We start from the raw sequence: 23,799 nt of genomic DNA, 5'->3' as shown, positions 1-23,799 counted from the left end.
GCTGTGACCCGCCTGCCCTCCCACCCTGAACCCCAGTGGACCACTGACCCTCCCAATGCTGGCCCCCAACCAGGCCTTGGACCACCTATCACCAAGGGCGCTATCCAGCGCCGAGCCTGCGGCCAACATCTCGCCACAGGCAACTAGGCCCATATAGCAGTGCATGGTCTCCAGTTGTCCTGGACCCCCTTGCCACTGGATCTAGACCTCGCTCAGCTAAGCACGTGTGGTAGCAGGTGTGCAACGACCACCCCACGTTAAAAGAACGCACGCACAGGCATCTTCCACTCTGTTAACATGAAGTTCGGGACCTGGAATGTCAGGACTCTCATGGACAACCCCAACAGCGACAGGCCAGAGCGCTGCACCGCCATTGTTGCCCAGGAACTTAGACGCTTCGATATTGACATCGCCGCCCTAAGCGAGACCTGGCGGGCAGGGGAAGGCCAGCTCAAGGAACAAGGTGGAGGTTACACCTTCTGCTGGGAAGGGAAACCAGAAGAAGAACGCCGCCTCCATGGCTATCAAAAACGATTGTGTATCTGTAAAGCATGCACTCCCATGTTCTGCCACCAGAGAGCGCATCCCCTGAAGTCCCAAGGGATCCCAGCATATAAGCCGGCCGCTAAGGCCTGTTACTCACTCTGGAGTGTCTTAATAAAGACTGAGGTCACTGTTATTTTAACCTCCCTGTATGCAGTCTCATCTGTGTTAGGAACACAACAAGAAAGAGCTGGTTGACCACCTCAAAGACTCTCCCTGCGGGACTAACTCAAGACGCTAAGACAGAGGCTATCAGGAATGCGCCCAGGCAACAGAACGTCACAGTCATTCCTGAGACTCCTCAACTATTTTGGTAACTTCCTACCAGAGTTAAGCAGCCTTTTAGAGCCCCTACAAGTGTTATTGCACAAAGGTGAGAAGTGGGTATGGGGGAAAAATCAAGTAATTGCTTTTGAGAAAGCCAGAAACATTTTATGCTCCAACAAGCTGCTTGTATTGTATAACCCGTGTAAAAGACTTGTGCTAGCATGTGACGCATCGTTGTACGGAGTCGGGTGTGTATTACAACAAGCTAACGTTGCGGGGAAGTTGCAGCCTGTCGCCTATGCCTCCAGGAGCTTGTCTAAGGCCGAGAGGGCCGACAGCATGATTGAGAAAGAAGCATTAACATGTGTGTTCGGGGTAAAGAAAATACCTGCTTGTCCTCAAATTTGAGCTGGAAACCGATCACAAGCCCCTCATATCCCTGTTTGTTGAAAACAAGGGGATAAATACTAATGCCTCAGCCCACATACAAAGGTGGGCACTCGCGCTATCAGCGCATAACTGCACCATCCGCCACAGGCCAGGCACCGAGAACTATGCGGATGCTCTCAGTCGACTACCTTTGCCCACCATGGGGGTGGAAATGGCGCAGCCTGAAAACTTTTTGATGGTGGCGCAGCCTGTAGACTTGTTGATGGTCATGGAAGCTTTTGAAAATGATAAATCACCTGTCATGGCCCACCAGATTAGGACTTGGACCAGCCAAGATCCTCTGCTGTCTCCAGTAAAAGAACTGTGTTCTGCATGGGAGCTAATCAAGCTTTTCCAGCGGTGAAAGGACGAGCTGTCCATTCAGGCAGACTGCCTGTTGTGGAGTAACCGCATAGTGCTACCCAAAAAGGGCAGGGAGACATTCATTTCGGATCTCCACAGCACACACCCGGGTATAGTAATGATGAAAGCGATAGATCCCACGTGTGGTGGCCCGGTATCGACTCTGACGTCGAGCCCTGTGTACGGCAATGCAGCGTGTGCTCAGTTGAGCAACGCGCCCAGAGAGGCACCACTAAGTTTGTGGTCCTGGCCCTCTAGACCATGGTCAAGGATCCATGTCGACTATGCGGGCTCGTTTCTCGGTAAAATGTTCCTGGTGGTGGTGGATGCTTTTTCGAAATGGATTGAGTTTGAAATAATGTCGGGAAGCACCGCCACTGCAACCATTGAAAGCCTGAGGGCCATGTTTGCCACCCACGGCCGGCCTGACATACTGGTCAGTGACAATGGGCCATGTTTCACCAGTGCCGAATTTAAAGAATTCATGATTCGCAATGGGATCAAACTTGTCACCTCGGCCCCGTTTAAACCAGCCTCCAATGAGCAGGCAGAGCGGGCAGTACAAACAATCAAACAGAGCCTCAAATGAGTCACAGAAGGCTCACTCCAAACCCGCCTGTCCCGAGTACTGCTCAGCTACTGCACGAGACCCCACTCGCTCATGGGTGCCCCCGGCTAATCTACTCATGAAAAGGACACTTAAAACCAGACTCTCGCTGGTTCACCCCAACCTGCATGTTCAGATAGAGAGCAGGCGGCAGCAACAAAATGCAAACGATGGCCACTGTGTCACAGGAAATTGATCTGAATGACCCTGTGTATGTGCTAAACTATGGACATGGTCCCAAGTGGATCGCGGGCACGGTGATAGCTAAAGAAGGGAGTAGGGTGTTTGTCGTCAAACTAGACAATGGACATATTTGCAGAAAGCACTTGGACCAAACGAGGCTGCGGTTCACAGACTCTCCTGAACAACCCACAGCAGACGCCACCTTTTTCGAGCCCACAACACACACACAAAGGATCAATGACACCACGCCGGACCAGGAAATCGAACCCATCACGCCCAACAGCCCAGCAAGGCCAGGCTCACCTAGCAGCCCTGCAGGGCCAACAACACACCAGCCCAGCGAGGACACAGCCAACACGCCAGCCCAGCGAGGACACAGCCAACACACCAGAACAGATATTTGTACCGAGGCAGTCCACCAGGGAAAGAAAGGCTCCCGACCGTCTCACCTTGTAAATAGTTTTCACTTTGACTTTGGGGGGGAGTGATGATGTGTATCTGTAAAGCATGCACTCCCATGTTCCGCCACCAGGGACACATCCCCTGAAGTCCCAAGGGATCCCAGCATTCCTTTGGAGCACTATGTACAAGCCAGCCCCGAAGGCCTGTTCCTCACTCTGGAGTGTCTTAATAAATACTGAGGTCACTGTTATTTTAACCTCCATGTATGCAGTCTCATCTGTGTTAGGAACAGAACAAAAAAGAGCTGGTTGACCACCTCAAAGACTCCCCCTGTGGGACTAACTCATGACTCTTCGACTCACCCTATCCCGGACCCAGTGCGCCACAGTCATCAGTAGTGCGTACATCCCGACACTTGATGCAACTGATGAGACCAGAGAAGGTTTTTATGCCAACCTTGAAAAATCCCTGGCCTGCGTCCCCGTGGGCGACAAACTTATCCTCCTCGGTGACTTCAATGCCAGGGTTGGCAAGGACACAGACTTCTGGGGAGGCGTGATTGGCAGAGAGGGGGTAAGGAAAGCCAACTTCAATGGTACCCTACTCCTGACAAAATGTCTAGAGCACGAACTTGTCATCACTAATACCTTGTTCCGCCAGTGGAACAAATACAAGGTATTGTGGCAACACCATCGCTTCAAGCACTGGTACCTGCTTGCTTATGTCATCGTACGAGCCAGGGATCACAAGGATGTACACATCGCCTGTGCCATGACAGTAGCTGACGACTGCTGGACGGATCACCGCCTAATCCAATCCATCATCGACATCAACATAGCCCCAAAGCGGAGGGGGCATCAGAAGCAGTGCTGCAAAAAAGTCAATGCCGGAGCACTTAAGGACCCAGCTAAGAGAGCCCTATACAGCCAGCGCCTTGCGTGGCGTGCCTTGACAACCCCGAGACACAGAATGCCCACAGCGCTTGGTCTGCCCTCCAGGCCTCCATAACTAGCTTGCAAAGAGGCACTCGATTACTCAACCAGGAAGCACCAGAACTGGTTTGATGAGAATGATCAGGAGATTCAAGGGCTAATAGATCGCAAGCGCAGGGCGTTTCTGAGCCTTAAACAACAACCCAATGCGGGAACAGCAAAACAGCATTACAGACGGCTCAAGGCTGAGGTCCAACAAAAAACCCGGGATCTGAAGAACCGGTGGTGGATGAAGAAAGCACAGGAGATACAGCAGCTGGCCGACAGCCATGATGTGCCAGGATTCTTCATCGCAGTCAAGGCCACCTACGGGCTAAACACCCAAGGCCCCACCCCATTGCTGGCCAAGAATGGGGAAACACTCATCAAACACACCGAGGCAGTCAGGGCCCGCTGGAAGGAGCACTCGAAGATCTCCTCAATCGAGACTCTGCCTTTGTCTTGAGTGTTCTCGACTCCATCCCCCGCAGCATGCTTACCCGCCACCACCTCAGTGAGACCCAAACACTGCACGAGGTAGAAAAAACCCTAAGACAGCTCAAAAACAACAACAGCTACGGGTGCTGACGGAATCCCTGCTGAGGCATTGAAGTATGGCGGAGAGGCACTGCTGGCACGAATACACGACCTCATCTCATCATCTAGAGGGAGGAGAGCATGCCGGGGTATCTCAGAGATGCAGTAATCGTGACCATCTTTAAAAAAGGGGACAAGTCTGACTGCGGAAACTACAGAGGAATCTCCCTGCTATCAGCCACTGGGAAAGTCGTCACTCGAGTCCTCCTCAGCCGTCTTATCCCCGAGGCCGAGGAGCGCCTCCCGGAGTCACAGTGCGGATTTCGTCCCCTACGGGGCACAATAGACATGATTTTTGCAGCACGACAGCTGCAGGAAAAATGAAGAGAACAGCATCCTTATACATGGCCCCCTTTGACCTTACAAAGGCCTTTGACACTGTCAACCGCGAGGGTCTATGGAGTGTCCTCCTCCGTTTCGAATATCCACAAAAGTTCGTCACCATCCTCCGCCTGCTTCACGACGACATGCAGACTATGATCCTTACCAACGGATCCATCACAGACCCAATTCAAGTCTTCCTCGATTCCGAGGGACTGCCTATGATTGTGGGAAACGCATTCAGAATGGCAGCACACATAGGCTCTCTCACCAACTGACGCCAATGACTACATATGTGTCAAAGGGACCTGGGGCCACACTGCCTTTGCCACAGTACAGGAGGTGCAGCCTGAAGCATGTTCATCTTAGCTGCCGTAACTACAGAGCCATCTTGAGGCCAGGAGGCACCGATCGCAGTACAGCAGCCAGCCACCTCATCCACTCATCCCAATTAGATAGCACCGAGGAAAATCACAAGGCTAGGGTTAAGAACATACATCTCACACCTGGCAGCAAAAAATAAAGACGTGCATGCCCTCAGGACATCTCAGATTGTGTTACAGGCAATTAAGTACTTTGAAGTGCACTCATTGTTGTATTGTAAGAAACGCGTCAACCAATTGTGAACAGCAAGTTCTCACAAACAGCAATCTGACCAGATAATTTGTTTTAGTGATGTTGGTTGAGGGGAAAATATTGACCAGGAGAACTCCCCTGCTCTTCGTTGAAATAGTATCATGGGATCTTTTACGTCCATCTGAGAGGGCAGATGTCTCATCTGCACCTCCAAAAGTGCAGCACTCTGGCGTGTCGGTCTAGATTTTGTGCTCAAATCTCTACAATGGGACTTGACCCCACGACCTTCAGACTCAAGAGGCGAGATTGCTACCCATTGAGTAACGGCTGCTGATTGCAAACAAATGACCATAGCATAAAATGTAAGGGCGATTGTGATCTTAACCGATATAGGCAGATAAGGGGAAGATGGGCTGTAAGTCCATCTATAGCACGCTGTATTGTTCAATGACAACTTCCTTGTGTTTAAAAAAAAGGGGTAATGTAAGAAGCACAAGGCACGGACACAGTAAAATTACAATGGCAGTGAAGTTGTATGTGCAGTCATTGCTCTTGGAAAGGTTCTAAGGTTGCTTTCATCAGCTGATATGTAGTACAAGAGATGGGCCTGTAGATTATTAAATCTTTGTGGAGGGAATATCTACCCAGGAGGATTATTGCTACATTGGCTAGATGTGGAAATTAGGAGGACGTCTCCTATATGTGAACTTGGCACAAATTTCTTGCAGCTGTTAATGGATTATTCTCTGCATTCTCTTCAGGCTGGTGCTGCCGAATATGGCCTCCATGGTGAGGTCTCTTTGTAAGGCGAAATTGTGCAGCAGACAATGCACAACCACCATCATTGAGACTCTAGCTGGATTATGTTCCAGGATGTCCCCAGATCAATCTAGGAACTTGGCATAAATGCCAGTCATTTATTACTTTGTTGTATTGACAAACTTCTATTATAGAGGTGCTCAGCTCATGTCCTGGAATACTACACAGGTATCATAAGCGATGGATACAGAGGATAATCTCAACCCCTGAGGTGCTACTCGAAGACTTGCCTTTCTGAGTCAGTGCTGGCATGGTGGATTGGCTTAGAATGAAAGACTTATGGCAGTTCCCAGGGAAATAAGCATACATTTGCACAATGTGGGACTGCAAGTTGCAAACAAATGACGGCATTGTATAAAACTTGAGGGCAATTATATTCTTCACTTATTCCTCACAGCGAAGGTTCACCAGACTGATTCCAGGGATGGTTGGACTATCATATGAGGAGAGACTGGATCAACTAGGCCTTTATGCACTGCAGTTTAGAAGAATGAGAGGGGATCTCATAGAAACGTATAAGATTCTGACGGGACTGGACAGGTTAGATGCAGGAAGAATGTTCCCGATGTTGGGGAAGTCCAAAACCAGGGGACATAGTCTTAGGATAAGGGGTAGGCCATTTAGGACTGAGATGAAGAGAAACTTCTTCATTCAGAGAGTTGTTAACCTGTGGAATTCTCTGCCGCAGACAGTTGTTGATGCCAGTTCAATGGATATATTCAAGAGGGAGTTAGATATGGCCCTTATGGCTAAGGGGATCAAGGGGTATGGAGAGAAAGCAGGAAAGGGGTACTGAGGGAATGATCAGCCATGATCTTATTGAATGGCGGTGCAGGCTCGAAGGGCCGAATGGCCTACTCCTGCACCTATTTTCTGTAAAGTGCTTTGGGATGTCTGGTGGTCATGAAAGATGCTATATAAATGCAAGTCTTTCTTTCTAGTCTTCGAGTCAGAGGGCAGGTTATCCGACATCAGCTTTTAGAGGGGCAGCTGGTCATGCTTAAAACTGTTCTGTCAAAATGGCTGCAGCAAGGACATAAGTTAGAAATTCTTAATTCAATGAAGCACAGAAGGGTGGACCTTTATGGACTCATTCTCCAGTCAAGCGCGGGTCTCGAACAGCATGGATGGAGATGGGTGAAAGCTATTTCACCTGTGCAGCAAACCTGGGACAAGTGAGGAAGAACTTGCTGGTCTTCGGAAGCTCACCTGTTGCTAAATTACACAACTTGGTGAAGCATCACAATGAGAAAATGGTCAGCACTCTGGTAAACATTCTGTACTTTGCAAATGCAGAGAAATGCCCATGTATCACTACAGCGCTGTATATTTCTGCCGTGTCAATGTGTTTGCCGAGTGTCTCATTAAAGGTAGTATGCAACGAACATCAAGCACATTGCCAACACAAAGTACCTGCATGCTGCATGTTCACCAGCTCACAGAGGTGACTGCTGTGCTGGGCACTTAGAAACATAGAAACATAGAAAATAGGTGCAGGAGTAGGCCATTCGGCCCTTCGAGCCTGCACCGCCATTCAATGAGTTCATGGCTGAACATGCAACTTCAGTACCCCATTCCTGGTTTCTCGCCATAACCCTTGATCCCCCTAGTAGTAAGGACTACATCTAACTCCTTTTTGAATATATTTAGTGAATTGGCCTCAACAACTTTCTGTGGTAGAGAATTCCACAGGTTCACCACTCTCTGGGTGAAGAAGTTTCTCCTCATCTCTGTCCTAAATGGCTCACCCCTTATCCTTAGAATGTGACCCCTGGTTCTGGACTTCCCCAACATTGGGAACATTCTTCCTGCATCTAACCTGTCTAAACCCATCAGAATTTTAAACGTTTCTATGAGATCCCCTCTCATTCTTCTGAACTCCAGTTAATACAAGCCCAGTTGATCCAGTCTTTCTTAATATGTCAGTCCCGCCATCACGGGAATCAGTCTGGTGAACCTTCGCTGCACTCCCTCAATAGCAAGAATGTCCTTCCTCAAGTTAGGAGACCAAAACTGTACACAATACTCCAGGTGTGGCCTCACCAAGGCCCTGTACAACTGTAGTAACACCTCCCTGCCCCGTACTCAAATCCCCTCGCTATGAAGGCCAACATGCCATTTGCTTTCTTAACCGTCTTCTGTACCTGCATGCCAACCTTCAATGACTGATGTACCATGATACCCAGGTTTCGTTGCACCTCCCCTTTTTCTAATCTGTCACCATTCAGATAATAGTCTGTCTCTCTGTTTTTACCACCAAAGTGGATAACCTCACATTTATCCACATTATCCTTCATCTGCCATGCATTTGCCCACTCACCTAACCTATCCAAGTCACTCTGCAGCCTCATAACATCCCCCTCGCAGCTCACACTACCACCCAACTTAGTGTCATCTGCAAATTTGGAGATACTACATTTAATCCCCTCGTCTAAATTATTAATGTACAATGTAAACAGCTGGGGCCCCAGCACAGAACCTTGCGGTACCCCACTAGTCACTGCCTGCCATTCTGAAAAGTCCCCATTTACTCCTACTCTTTGCTTCCTGTCTGCCAACCAGTTCTCAATCCACGTCAGCACACTACCCCCAATCCCATGTGCTTTAACTTTGCATATTAATCTCTTGTGTGGGACCTTGTCGAAAGCCTTCTGAAAGTCCAAATACACCACATCAACTGGTTCTCCCTTGTCCACTCTACTGGAAACATCCTCAAAAAATTCCAGAAGATTTGACAAGTATGATTTCCCTTTCACAAATCCATGCTGACTTGGACCTATCATGTCATCTCTTTCCAAATGCGCTGCTATGACATCCTTAATAATTGATTCCATCATTTTACCCACTACCGATGTCCGGCTGACCGGTGGATAATTCCCTGTTTTCTATCTTCCCTCCTTTTTTAAAAAGTGGGGTTACATTGGCTACCCTCCACTCGATAGGAACTGATCCAGAGTCTATGGAATATTGGAAAATGACTGTCAATGCATCCGCTATTTCCAAGGCCACCTCCTTAAGTACTCTGGGATGCAGACCATCAGGACCTGGGGATTTATCGGCCTTCAGTCCCATCAATTTCCCCAACACAATTTCCGGACTAATAAGGATTCCCCTCAGTTCCTCCTTCTTACTAGACCCTCCGACCCCTTTTATATCCGGAAGGTTGTTTGTGTCCTCCTTAGTGAATACCGAACCAAAGTACTTGTTCAATTGGTCTGCCATTTCTTTGTTCCCCGTTATGACTTCCCCTGATTCTGACTGCAGGGGACCTATGTTTGTCTTTACTAACCTTTTTCCCTTTGCATATCTATAGAAGCTTTTGCAGTCCATTTTAATGTTCCCTGCAAGCTTCCTCTCGTTCTCTATTTTCCCTGTCCTCCTCTGCTGAGTTCTGAATTTCTCCCAGTCCCCCGGGTTCGTTGCTATTTCTGGCCAATTTGTATGCCACTTCCTTGGCTTTAATACTATCCCTGATTTCCCTAGATAGCCACGGTTGAGCCACCTTCCCTTTTTTATTTTTACGCCAGACAGGGATGTACAATTGTTGTTGTTCATCCATGCGGTCTCTAAATGTCTGCCATTGCCCATCCATTGTCAACCCCTTAAGTATCATTCGCCAATCTATCCTAGCCAATTCACGCCTCATACCTTCAAAGTTACCCTTCTTTAAGTTCTGGACCATGGTCTCTGAATTAGCTGTTTCATTCTCGATCCTAATGTAGAATTCCACCATATTATGATCACTTTTCCCCAAGGGGCTTCGCACAATGAGATTGCTAATTAATCCTCTCTCATTACACAACACCCAGTCTAAGATGACCACCCCCCTAGTTGGTTCCTCGACATACTGGTCTAGAAAACCATTCCTTATGCACTCCAGGAAATCCTCCACTGTATTGCTTCCAGTTTGGTTAGCCCAATCTATATGCATATTAAAGTCACCCATTGCATGCACTCCTAATTTCCTGTTTGATGCCCTCCCCAACATCACTACTACTGTTTGGAGGTCTGTACACAACTGCCACTAACGTTTTTTGACCTTTGGTGTTCTGCAGCTCTACCCATATAGATTCCACATCATCCAAGCTAATGTCCTTCCTAACTATTGCATTAATCTCCTCTTTAACCAGCAATGCTACCACACCTCCTTTTCCTTTTATTCTATCCTTCTTGAATGTTGAATACCCTTGGATGTTGAGTTCCCAGCCCTGATCATCCTGGAGCCACGTTTCTGTAATCCCAATCACATCCTATCTGTTAACATCTATTTGCACAGTTAATTCGTCCACCTTATTACGGATACTCCTTGCATTAAGACACAAAGCCTTTGTCCTTTTAGAATTATGATGTAGTGTGGCCCTTTTTGTTTCTTGCCTTTGTTTACTAGGTCTTCCACTATTGCTTTTTACTTTTCTACCATCTGTTTCTGACTCCATATTACTTCGCCCTGTCTCGCTGCATAGGTTCTCATCCCCCTGCCATATTAGTTTAAACACTCCCGAACTGCATGAGCAAATGTTACCCCCAGGACATCAGTTCCAGTCCTGCCCAAGTGCAGACCGTCCCTTTTGTACAGGTCCCACTTCCCCCAGAACTGGTTCCAATGTCCCAGGAATTTGAATCCCTCCCTCTTGCACCACTGCTCAAGCACGTATTTATTCTAACTATCCTGCTCCCTCTACTCTGATTAGCACGTGGCACTGGTAGCAATCCAGAGATTACTACTTTTGACGTCCTACTTTTTAATTTAACTCCTTGCTCCCTAAATTCAGCTTGTCGGACCTCTTCCCGTTTCTTACCTATATCGTTGGTACCTGCATGTACCACGACAACTGGCTGTTCACCCTCCCTCTCCAGAATGCTCTGCAGCCGCTCCGAGACATCCTTGACCCTTGCACCAGGGAGGCAACATACCATCCTGGAGTCTCGGTTGCGGCCGCAGAAACTCCTATCTATTCCCCTTACAATAGAGTCCCCTATCACTATAGCTCTCCCACTCTTTTTCCCGCCCTTCTGTGGAGCAGAGCCAGCCACGGTGCCATGAACCTGGCTGCTGGTGCCTTCCCCTTGAATGATGCACATTTCTCAAGTTCCTCATCCTAAAATATATCCCTTTTCTATGTGCTTGCAGGAAAAAGCCACAAATAACACATGGCAGCACATGAAGAGCAGAGAGGGATCATTTCACAAAGACCCTTGGCTCCTTAGAAGGAGCGGGCTCTGTTGATTCCAGGCTTAGAGGCAGTAGAAGGAGTGGGGGAGGAGAAAGTCAGAAGCCTCTGCCTAAGTTCATGGCTAGTATCATCCTTTGCTTTTTATTCATTCATTCATTCTCTCACACGCATGCATGCTCACATGCGAGTTTAACAGACTAGAATATCTTAGCATGCAAGTTCTCTTTTAAGGGAACATTCCAAAATATGTTCTGCTATTCTAGATGTCTAAGAACAGGTGGTGGCGGAATCCAATATCTGGCCTCATCCTTGCATTTCACACACCCAACTTCACCCTCTTCTACAACAGCAATCACTTGACCAGATATACCCACTCCAGGATGAACTGTGAGTGAGTTGCAGGAGGGCATACTTAGTGAAGCATAGAGCACAAGTGAGAAGGAATTAAAGGAGCTGTAACCGGCTGACTGGAGGGGCCAACATGGAGGCTCCTTCAGCTACTGACCTTAAAGGGCTGACAACAAATGCAATCTTTATCTCAGGATCATGGAGTCATTAGTTGGTACAGGAGGCGTCTGGGAAATTGGCTGATGGATATGACTCTTGAGTATAATTATGCCAGACTGCTGGTTCATGAGTCTGGAACAGCTCTCCCAACTTGAACACCATTCCCCAGATGTTAATGAGATGGACTTTGCAAAGTTAACTGGGTTGAGATTCCCTGAATTTTGTCCTGATCTGATGGCTAGGTCGTTGTCTGGCATTTCTCATGATTGTGTTCTGTAGCAATTGTTTTTCAACTGAATGGTGTGCTTGGCCACTTCAGTGGGCTTTAAGGTGCAGTGGCATGTGTCATCCAGACTAGGTACAGGTGGCAGGTTCCCTTTCCTGAAGGACAATAGTGCACCAGTTAGATTTTTAGGACACTCTGGCAGCTTTGATCAATTTCCTTGGTGCGAGGCCATAATTTACCAGATGCGTTAAATTCAGTTTTACAGTTTGCCACACGGGGATTTCAGTTCATCACCCATCGTACTCCTAATCATCCAAATAGAGTAGTAGAGACAAAACCCCTGTAACCAATCAGATGTTGCAATGGTGAAACTTTAGGGTTAGTTTGGAAGGATGAACTGAGATAGTTCAAATGCCACACCCACCCTTAATTATTGTGTGATCCAATCACCCCTTTTCTCCTCTGGAAACTGCAGATAGGCAAGGGTGCTAAGTGAGATCCTGTTTTGACCCCACACAATTACAGTTCTCTTGGCAAACATCCCCAGATGGGAAGTAAGATGCGAAGTGAAATTTGTTTCAGTACAGAAAACAAATCATTCATTGAATAGGCAGTCAAATCATTAGGTCAACATACAGCTACCAAGAGATTCCCATTTAAGAATGGGGACTCAACATGGTTGAACTGGCCTACCATGCAGCACCAGTTTAAGATGTGCACTAAGCATCTGCGGCACTGTTCAGGCCGTGTGAACACATCATAGGGCCATAATTTACATAATTTTGAGAACCTTAATGACCCTGCCCCATGCCTGGTATTCAAGCCCTCAGCACAACAGACATTTCTTCAGCTGATTATGGTGTGCAGAGGGTGCACAGCATGCCCCACACGTAAACTCCCTGGGGATTACTTGCGTCCAATATGCATCACCAATGCAATGCACAACATTGAACTATCAGTATCTAAGTGGCTATCGCTTATCGTACTTACCTATGAATGAACTAATTTAAATAATTTGAAGTCTATTGCAAAACATGAATTTTTTTCCCTGCTTGCCTTAAATGTGAATTACTTCCAGAATCAAGATGAGTTGAACAAATTAAAAAGGGAAGTGCTAATATCACCAATATGTCACATGCGTGTAGAAGAAGAAAAGGCTGAAGCTAAAGCAGATCTGAAGAGAATGACAGCTGAGAAAGACAGCCTGAGAGAGAGAATGAAGGTATTTAAATAAATAAAACTGAGTGACTGAAAAAAAACCTGAGCTACTACTTAAAAAATTTTAATTACTTAAATTGATGAGGCATGATCATTTCGCTCTTGTTTTTAAAGCTGTTTAATTGACAAACACTGCCACTAGAGGGACCTATCCTTACGTGTACTGTACAATAGTGTTATCTGTCAGTGGTTGGGTTCACTTATTTATATTCAATTTGTTCCACTGAATATATCGCTCACATTTTCCGTTTTATTTTGAAAGGGTCACATGTATTTTCTCCATGTCTCATAGTAACGGGAGTGGTACCATAGTGGTTATGTTACTGGACTGGTAATCCAGAGACCTGGACTAATGATTGAGAGACGTGTGTTCAAATCCCACCATTTAAATTCAGTTCATTAAATAAATCTGGAAGAAAACCTAAAACCATCTGGTTCACTAATGTCCTTTAGGGAAGGAAATCTGCCGTCTGTACCTGGTCTGGCCTATATGTGACTCCAGACCCACAGCAATGTGGTTGACAGCCCTCTGAAATGGCATCGCACGCCACTCAGTTGAAACAAACCGTTACAAAAAACAATAATAATAAAACCAGACGGACCACCTGGCATCAACCTCGGCACCGGCTTTGGACATGACAACAGCGCACCCAGCCCAGTCGACCCTGCAAAGTCCTCGTGAACATCTGGGGACTTGTGCGAAAATTGGGAGAGCAGTCAATCAACAGCCTGACATAGTCATCTGGCAGAATTATACCGTTAAGCTAATGTCCCAGATTCCTCGACCACCATGCATGGGTCTGTCCTGCCAGCGGGACAGGACATAGAAACATAGAACATAAGTGCAGGAGTAGGCCATTCGGCCCTTCGAGCCTGCACCACCATTCAATAAGATCATGGCTGATCATCACCTCAGTACCCCTTTCCTGCTTCCTCTCCATACCCCTTGATCCCTTTAGCTAAAAGGGCCATATCTAACTCCCTCTTGAATATATCCAATGAACTGGCATCAACAACTCTCTGCGGTAGGGAATTCCACAGGTTAACAACTCTCTGAGTGAAGAAATTTCTCCTCATTTCAGTCCTAAATGGCTTACCCCTTATCCTTAGATTATGTCCCTTGGTTCTGGACTTCCCCAACATCGGGAGCATTCTTCCTGCATCTAACCTGTCCAGTCCCGTCAGAATTTTATATGTTTCTATGAGATCCCCTTTCATCCTTCTAAATTCCAGTGAATATAAGCCTAGTCGACCCAGTCTCTCCTCATATGTCAGTCCTGCCATCCTGGAAATCAGTCTGGTGCATCTTCGCTTCACTCCCTCAATAGCAAGAACATCCTTCCTCAGATTAAGAGACCAAAACTGAACATAATATTCCATGTGAGGCCTCACTAAGACCCTGTACAACTGCAGTAAGACCTCACTGTTCCTATACTCAAATCCCCTATCTATGAAGGCCAACAGACCATTTGCCTTCTTCGCCGCCTGCTGTACCTGCATGCCAACTTTCAATGGTTGATGTACCATGACACCCAGGTCTCGTTGCAACTCCCCTTTTCCCAATCTGTCGTCATTCAGATACTATTCTGCCTTCGTGTTTTTGCCACCAAAGTGGATAACCTCACATTTATCCACATTATACTGCATCTGCCACGCGTTTGCCCACTCACCTAACATGTCCAAGTCACACTGCAGCCTTTTAGCGCCCTCCTCACAGCTCACACCATCACCCAGCTTAGTGTCATCTGCAAACTTGGAGATATTCCCTCATCCAAATCATTAATGTATATTGTAAATAGCTGGGGTCCCAGCACTGAGCCCTGCGGCGCCCCACTAGTCACTGCCAGCCATTCTGAAAAGGACCCATTTATCCCGACTCTCTGCTTCCTGTCTGCTAAACAATTCTCTGTCCACGTCAGTACACTACCCCCAAAACCATGTGCTTTAATTTTGAACACCAATCTCTTGTGTGGGACCTTGTCAAAAGCCTTTTGAAAGTCCAAAGACACCACATCCACTGGTTCTCCCATGTCCACTCTACCAGTTACATCCTCAAAAAATTCTAGAAGATTTATCAAGCAGGATTTCCCTTTCATAGATCCATGCTAACTTGGACCGATCCTGTCACTGCTTTCCAAATGTGCTGCTATTTCATCTTTAATAATTCATTCCAACATTTTCCCCACTACCGATGTCAGGCTAACCGGTCTATAGTTATCCGTTTTCTCTCTCCCTCCTTTCTTAAAAAGTGGTGTTACATTAGCTACCCTCCAGTCCATAAGAACTGATCCAGATTTGGTAGACTGTTGGAAAATGATCACCAATGCATCCACTATTTCTAGGGCTACTTCCTTAAGTACTCTGGGATGCAGACCATCAGGCCCCAGGGATTTTTCGGCCTTCAATCCCATCAATTTCCCTAACACAATTTCCTGCCTAATAAGGATTTCCTTCAGTTCCTCCTCACTAAACCCTCGGTCTCTTAGTATTTCCGGAAGGTTATTTGTGTCTTCCTTCATGAAGACAGAACCAAAGTGTTTGTTTAACTGGTCCGCCATTTCTTTGTTCCCCATTATAAATTCACCTGGATCTGACTGCAAGGGACCTATGTTTGTTTTCACTAATCTTTTTCTCTTCACATACCTATAGAAGCTTTTTCAGTCAGTTTTTATGTTTCCAGCAAGCTTCCTCTCATACTCTATTTTACCCCTCCTAATTAAACCCTTTGTCCTCCTCTGTATTATAAAATTCTCCCTGTCCTCAGGTTTGCTGCTTTTTCTGGCCAATTTATATGTCTCTTCCTTGGATTTAACACTATCCTTAATTTCCCTTGTTAGCCACGGTTGAGCCACCTTTCCCGTTTTATGTTATTTCCAGACAGGGATGTACAATTGTTAAAGTTCATCCAAGTGATCTTTAAATGTTTGCCATTGCCTATTCACCGTCAACCCTTTAAGTATCCTTTGCCAGTCTATTCTAGCCAATTCATGTCTCATACCATCGAAGTTACCTTTCCTTAAGTTCAAGACCTTAGTCTCTGAATTAACTGTCACACTCCATCTTAATAAAGAATTCTACCATATTATGGTCACTCTTCCCCAAGGGGCCTCACACAACAAGATTGCTAATTAGCCCTTGCTCATTGCACATCACCCAGTCTAGGATGGCCAGCCCTCTAGTTGGTTCCTCAACATATTGGTCTAGAAAACCATCCCTAATACACTCAAGGAAATCCCCTTCCACCGTATTGCTACCATTTTGGTTAGCCCAATCAATATGTAAATTAAAGTCGCCCATAATAACTGCTGTACCTTTATTGGATTCATCCCTAATTTCCTGTTTGATGCCATTACCAACCCCACTACTACTGTTTGGTGGTTTGTACACAACTCCCACTAGCGTTTTCTGCCCTTTGGTGTTCTAGCTCTACCCATACAGATTCCACATCATCCAAGCTTAATGTTCTTCCTTACTATTACTATTCAATGAGGAGTGCAGAGAACATGCCAGGAGCAGCATTAGGCATACCTAACAATGAAGTGCCAATCTGGCATGCATACCAAACAGTGGAAGAAGCGTACTTATAGACAGAGCTAAGCGATCCCAGAATCAATGGATCAGATCAATGTTCTGCAGTCCTGCCACATCCAGTCATGAATATCGGTGAACAATTAAACTACTAACAGGAGGCATAGGCTCATGAATATCCTCATCCTCAATGATAGTGGAGCCTAGCATGTGAATGCAAAAGACACGGCTGAAGCGTTTGCAACTATCTTCAGCCAGAAGTGCCGAGTGGATGATCCATATCGGCCTCCTCCTGAGATCCCCACCATCACAGAAGCCAGTCTTCAGCCAATTCGAATGTCTCCACATGATATCAAGAAACGACTGAGCACACTGGATACAGCAAATGTTAAAGACCCTGACAATATCCCAGATGTTGTGCTGAAGAACTAGCCACGCCTCTAGCCAAGCTGTTCCAATACAGCTACAATACTGGCATCTACCCGACAATGTGAAAAACTACCCAGGTATGTCCTGTTCACAAAAAGCAGAACAAATCCAATCCGCCCACTTACCACTTCATCAGTCTACTCCAATTTCAGCAAAGTGTTGGAAGGTATCATCAATCGTGCATTCAAACGGCACTTACTCACCAATAACCTGCTCAACAATGCTCAGTTTGGGTTCCGCCAGGGCCACTCGGCTCCAGACCTCTTTACAGCCTTTTTCCAAATATGGACAATAGAGCTAAATTCCACAGGTGAGGTGAGAGTAACTGCCCTTGACATCAAGGCAGTATTTGACCGAGTGTGGCATCAATGAGCCCGAGTAAAATTAAAGTCAGTGGGAATTGGGGGAAACTCTCCACTGGCTGGAGCCATACGTAACACAAAGGAAGAAGGTTGTGGTTGTTGGAGGTCAATCATCTCATCTCTAGGACATCGCTGCAGGAATTTTTCAGGACAGTGTCCTCGACCCAACCATCTTCAGCTGCTTCATCAATGACCTTACCTCCATCATAAGGTCAGACGTGTAGGAATCTTTGCCTGATGACTGCACAGTGTTCAGTTCCATTCACAACTCCTCAGATAATGAAGCAGTCCATACCCAACTGTGGCAAGACCAGGACGACATTCAGGCTTGGGCTTATAAGTGGCAAGTAACATTCGCGCCACACAAGTGCCAGGCAATGACTATCACCAACAAGCGAGAATCTAACCACCGGCTATTGAAATTCAACAGTATTACCATCACCGAATCCCCCACCATCAACATCCTGGAGGTCGCTATTGACCCAAACTTAACTGGACCAGCTACATAAATACTGTGGCCACAAGAGCAGGTCAGAGGCTGGGTATTATGCGCTGAGTCAAAGACTTTCCACGATCTACAAGCCACAAGTCAGGAGTATGATGGAATACTCTCCACTTGCCTGGATGAATGTAACTCCAACAACACTCAAAAAGCTCGACACCGTCCAGGACAAAGCAGCCTGCGTGATTGCCCCCCATTCCCCACCTTAAACATTTACTCCCTCTACCACCGGCGCACCGTGGTTGCAGTATGTACCATCTACATGATGCACTGCATTAACTCGCTATGGCTTCTTCGACAGCACCTCGCATCCCGCACCCCTCTACCACCTAGAAGGACAAGGTGCATGGCAGCACCATCACCTGCAAGTTCCCCTCCAAGTTACACACCATCTTGACGTGGAAATATATCAGTGTTTCTTCATCGTCGTTGGGTCAAAATCCTGAAACCCCTCCCCTCCCTAACAGCACAATGGTAGTACCTTCACCAGATGGACAGCAGCAGTTCAAAAAGGCAGCTCACCACCACCTTCTCAATGGCAATTAGGGATGGATAATAAATGATGGCCTTGCTAGCGATGCCCACCTCCCAGGAACAATTTTTTTTTTTTAAGGATTCATTTTTAATTGCATAAATCTCCTCCACTTGATGTCTTCTTTCAAATAATGTCACTGGAAAATTATATTTTTATTGTGGGATTCACAGAAATCAACCTGAGCTACCCCCTGTCTTGCCCTTCACTGCCATTCTGGGTCATATCTGGTGTCGCTGCTGCTCCAGGAGCTTGATCTCTGCTTCACATTACGAGTGAGAATTCCTGATTGGTAAACTGGATGCTGTGGTAAAATAGACACTGCCGTCAAATCCGACCTGGAGCAATGGACTGAAAGTATCTGCTGGCTTTAAGGGTAGCATATAAAATTCGTTTAGGCAGACTCAATCCAATTCCGAGTGAACATGGTCCCTTCGAATTGATAGCAGTCTCGCTCCTGAGAGACCATAAAATGCCTGGCATGATAAATGGAAAATATCAGATCAATGCAGTTTTGAGGCTGAGGTGTATTATTGAGGCAAAGTAAAGGGAGCTTTACCTTGCATTCTATGCTACATCAACCATCTACCCTTTGATGTGCACAGAAATTGATACTAAATAAATTGTTAAAAATATAAAAGTTTCAAAACGATGTGGATATATCTGATAGTCATTTTCAGTGATTGATAAGATAAAAAAACAATTAACTTTTTTCTGAAAGAAAATAATTAAAAGGTTGATTTCTTAGAGTTGAGCAAATTGTAAGTATTTAACATGTATTATTTTCCTAGGGCATCCTCGAAACAGCTGATTTTAACACAAAACAGATGGAACAGAAGATATCACAGTTAGAAACTGAAATGTGTGAAGTAAGTATCTTAAGGCAAACAACCTTAATGATGGCTTCATGGAGAACCCAGATGCATTTTGTAGTCTGAATACTTTAACACTGAAATTTTACTCTAACAGCTACTTAGAAGAATGAAGTGGTGGGTGGATGAGAGACAGCATGTTTTAGCATTTCCTCTGAGTACAGCATAGCGATGATGGTTGAAATTAATTAATATTTCCCCAGCTGTCGTCCCAATAAATAGGAACAAAACGTGGAACTTCAACCCACTTGAACCTAAAACTGTAGTCTTCCTTTTCAAAATACTGTTTATTGCAGTAATGTATTCGTGCATGTGCAAAATAATTTCCAGTTTCATGTACAACGCATGTCGAAATATGATATTTATTGACAGGTCAAAATACTGTGCATTCTGCCCTGTCAAATAGCACATTTTCAAGCTTGTGACAGTTGGTTTGTCCATATATTGGCATCTTGGATAAAAAATGAAAAGCGCTCTCGGCATGGTCCTTAGAAGCACTAATTATTTTTTATTGACCCTTTTTATACCACCAATTATTTGAGACATTGTTTCATTTGCTCATCCACCCTTTCAAATTAATGATTTGCCCCATTGCTTTCTCCCAGCCATCATTTCCCTTAGTATGGCCCCCATCTATCCTCCCTCAACCACATTAAGCGCTATTGGGCCTCACTCTCCTCTGCCAAAAGTGCCCAGGATCATCACAGAGAACACAGAGCCTCCAGCTTCTTTTCCTCCCCCCCCCCCCCCCCAACAAGTGCAAGGACCTCCTGGACATCTTTGTCACTAAGCCTCATGGCTCCCCACGCACTAAACCTGAAGTCATGTCTCTTTCTAGTTTCTCTCCCATCTCCCCTCATGCCCTCTGCAAGCACATCTCATCCATAAGACCCATTTCCTGCTCCCTGGACCCCATTTCTACTACTGCTTACTACCCAAATTCATTTTCTAACTCCATGCTAGTTGACATTGTAAATTGTTCTTCTCAGTTATTGTCTCCCTCCTTTTCAAAACTGCTATCATTACTCCCTTCCTCAAAAAAACAACTCAGCCCCTCTGTCTTTGAAAACCATGGCCCCGTCTTCAATCTACCTTTCTTCTCCAGTCCTGTGCCCATCTTTCCCGCAACTCCTTATTTGAATCTCTCCAATCAGGTATCTGACCAGGCTACAGAACCAAAATGGCCCTTATGTGATTCTGATACAATATTTCCCTCTTATCCTAGTCAACCTCTCAGCAACCTTTGTGTCAGGCTGAACTGTTTGGAGCCTAGGCATCCATTTGACCCTGAGCTGAGTATTCAAAGCAATATCCTCTTCATCACAAAGACCTCCTACTTCCACCTCTATAACATCGTTCACCTCTGCCCCAACCTCAATCTATCGGCTGTTGAAACCCTCATCCAAACCTCTGTCACTGCCAGACACAACTATTCTAATGCTCATCAAAAACTCAGCTGCTGTAGCTTATTTCACACCATGTCCTGCTCATCAATCATCCCTGTACTCGTTGACCTACAATGGATTCTAGTGCCCCAAAATCTCAAACTTAAGATTCTACTAGTATTTAAATCCCTTCATAGCCTTGCTCCTCGCTATTTCCGTTGCCTTTTCCAGCCCTACAACTCCCCGACTCCCAGAACTCTGGTCTCTTGTGCCAAAAAGTTCCTTTGTTCCACCATTGGCGGCTTTGCAGTAAGCCGCCTTGGCTCCACACACAGGAATTGCTCCCTAAACCTCTCTGCCTCAACTCTTCCTTCTCCCACCTTTAAAACCTTCCCTAAAAACCCATCTCTTTGACAAAGGTTTGGCTCACCCCTCCTAATAGCCTTTCTTTAGGCTGGAGTTCTTTTTTCTTGAACCTCTATGAGATGCTGTGGGGTGGTTTTTTTTGCATTGAAAGTACTATATAACTGCAAATTGTTGTTGTTGTGTATTTTCTGTTTTTATTTTTTGCAGCTTGATAATGAATGCTTCGTCCTCAAGAAGAAAGTAACAACACAAAAGGAAGATATAACAACCCTTGAAGAAAAGACCAATTTTCAGGCACAAAAGCTCTTGCAGGCCAATGATGATGCCTCTCATCAGAAGGCAGAGCTGAGTTCAGTTAGGTTGGTGTTATTTTTGTGATATGACATTTATATGTTGGTTTGAAAAACTAATCACTAAATATCATTTTAAATAGCACAGGTTGAGGAGTGGTACTGTGAGGAAGTTCATTGGCAATTAATGTCCTTTTCGGCATACTGGTATAGTGGATACTGCTTAGTACAATCAGTCCTGTGAATTCTTGTTTCAGTCATAGTGACCAAATGAGCCATATTGTATTCATGTGGGTGTTGCAATCTTCTGCAATTTCGGTTGATCTGTGCCATTGCTCATGGAAATGAATATTAATCTGGAGTGCTTTGGCCTAATAGTCCTTCAGTATGAAACGCGTGGATGCCAATTATACCATTTGTGATATTACTGATCAGTCAAATCTGGCCCATTAAAGCTTATCTGGCAGACCTAATAAAGCTGGTAAGCATATACATGGAAGAAAATGGTCACTTTGAGGTTGCTTTGTGGTGTTATCCATAGCAGCGTAATTATTTCCCCTGGATGTGGGTTGATTGTGCGTGCTGGCTAATGTGCTTGCTGGAAACTGACATGCACAGCAGGGACCAGTGAGCTAGCTGAAACTGACACAGCCAACAAAACAACTGCAAATCAAAAACACTTTCCCAAATTGGAAAAGGGAGATTTTTACCTTTTGAACAGTTCAGATATGAAATATTGGGCCCAAGTTTCCGGCCGCGCCTAGAACGGCGCAGCCCCGACCTGGATGTCTGTTTTTCGTGCCTAAAAAAAACTTATCTATTCTCCGGCACCCTGCAGGCCCTCTGGAGCTGGGCGCAGCGCAGCACGAGCTGTAGGGGACGGAGCCAGGTCCCTGCGCTGAAAACAGTGCCGGGACCTCTGCACAGGCGCGCTACAGTGGGCGCGCATGTGCAGTAGCTCCAGGCGCCCAAAACTGTGTGGGAGGGGCCCGAAGCACGCAGCCCCTAGCCCTGGCCGAATGGCCTCACTGGGGCTGCGTCGATAAGGCTGCCTCCCACGTCTAGCTCCTGCTTCCTCCAGACCCGACCCGACTCCCGCTCCCGACCTTCCCCCCAGCCGACCTCCGTTCCCGACCCCCCCCCCCCCCCTCCCCGACCGACCTCCGCTCCCAACCTCCCCCCCAACCGACCTCCGCTCCCGACCGATCTCCCCCCCCCACCCGACTGATCTCCCCACACGCCAAACCGATCTCCGACCGACCGATCCCCCTCCCCGACCCCCCCGGACCCAACGCCACCTACCTATCAATCCAGTAAGTCTAAGCTCGAAGTCTTGGGCCCGGCCTGGCCCGGCCCATTCAGCCTCCCTCTCCTTTCTTTCTCTCTCTCTCTCTCTCTCTCTCTCTCTCTTCCCCCCTACTTTTCCCCCTTCTCTCCCCTCCCTTCTCTCCCCCTCCCTTCTCTCCCCCTCCCTTCTCTCCCCCTCCCTTCTCTCCCCCTCCCTTCCCTCCCCCTCCCTTCCCTCCCACTCTCTTCCCTCCCCCTCCCTTCCCTCCCACTCTCTTCCCTCCCCCTGCCTTCCCTCCCCCTGCCTTCCCTCCCCCTCCCTTCCCTCCCCCTCCCTTCCCTCCCCCTCCCTTCCCTCCCCCTCCCTTCCCTCCCCCTCCCTTCCCTCCCCCTCCCTTCCCTCCCCCTCCCTTCTCTCCCCCTCCCTTCTCTCCCCCTCCCTTCCCTCCCCCTCCCTTCTCTTCCCCCTCCCTTCTCTCCCACTCCCCTCCCTTCTCCCCCCACTCCCCTCCCTTCTCCCCCCACTCCCTCCTTTCTCTCTCTTCCCCCCTCCTACTCCCTCCACCCTCCTCCGCCTCCCTCCTTTCTCTCTCTTCCCCCCCCTCCTACTCCCTCCCCCCTCCTCCTCCCTCCCCCCTTCTCCTCCTCCTCGCCCTCCTCCCTCCTCCTCCTCCTCGCCCTCCTCCTCCCTCCCCCCTCCTCCTCCTCCTCGCCCTCCTCCTCCTCCTCACCTCCCCCCCTCCCTCCTCCTCCCCTCCCTCCTCTCCCTCCCTTCTCACCCTCCCTCCCTTCTCACACCCCCCTCCCCTCCCTCCCTTCTCACCCACCCCTCCCCTCCCTCCCTTCTCACCCTCCCCCCCTTCTCACCCTCCCCTCCCTCCCTTCTCACCCCCCTCCCCTCCCTCCCTCCCCTTCTCACCCCGCCTCCCCTCCCTCCCTTCCTTCTCACCCCCCCTCCCTCCCTTCTCACCCTCCCTCCCTCCCTTCTCACCCCCTCTCCCCTCCCTCCCTTCTCACCCCCCCTCCCCTCCCTCACTTCTCAC

General features: G+C 47.2%; 1 protein-coding gene across 1 annotated transcript in view; it reads left to right on the top strand.

Moving 5' to 3' along the window:
• The window catches only part of cep135 (centrosomal protein 135), a 233,192-nt gene that overhangs the window by 108,734 nt on the left and 100,659 nt on the right, over window positions 1-23,799 (top strand). The window contains exons 14-16 of the mRNA XM_070869899.1: window positions 13,064-13,207; window positions 19,348-19,425; window positions 21,387-21,538. Of these exons, the coding sequence (XP_070726000.1) occupies window positions 13,064-13,207; window positions 19,348-19,425; window positions 21,387-21,538 (374 nt within the window). The remainder of the gene's footprint in view (window positions 1-13,063; window positions 13,208-19,347; window positions 19,426-21,386; window positions 21,539-23,799) is intronic.

The sequence above is a fragment of the Pristiophorus japonicus genome, chromosome 2, assembly GCF_044704955.1.
Source record: "Pristiophorus japonicus isolate sPriJap1 chromosome 2, sPriJap1.hap1, whole genome shotgun sequence".
NCBI lineage: Eukaryota > Metazoa > Chordata > Chondrichthyes > Pristiophoridae > Pristiophorus > Pristiophorus japonicus.
The sequence above is the reverse complement of the archived record's forward strand: the minus strand, read 5'-3'. Positions and strand labels throughout refer to the sequence as shown.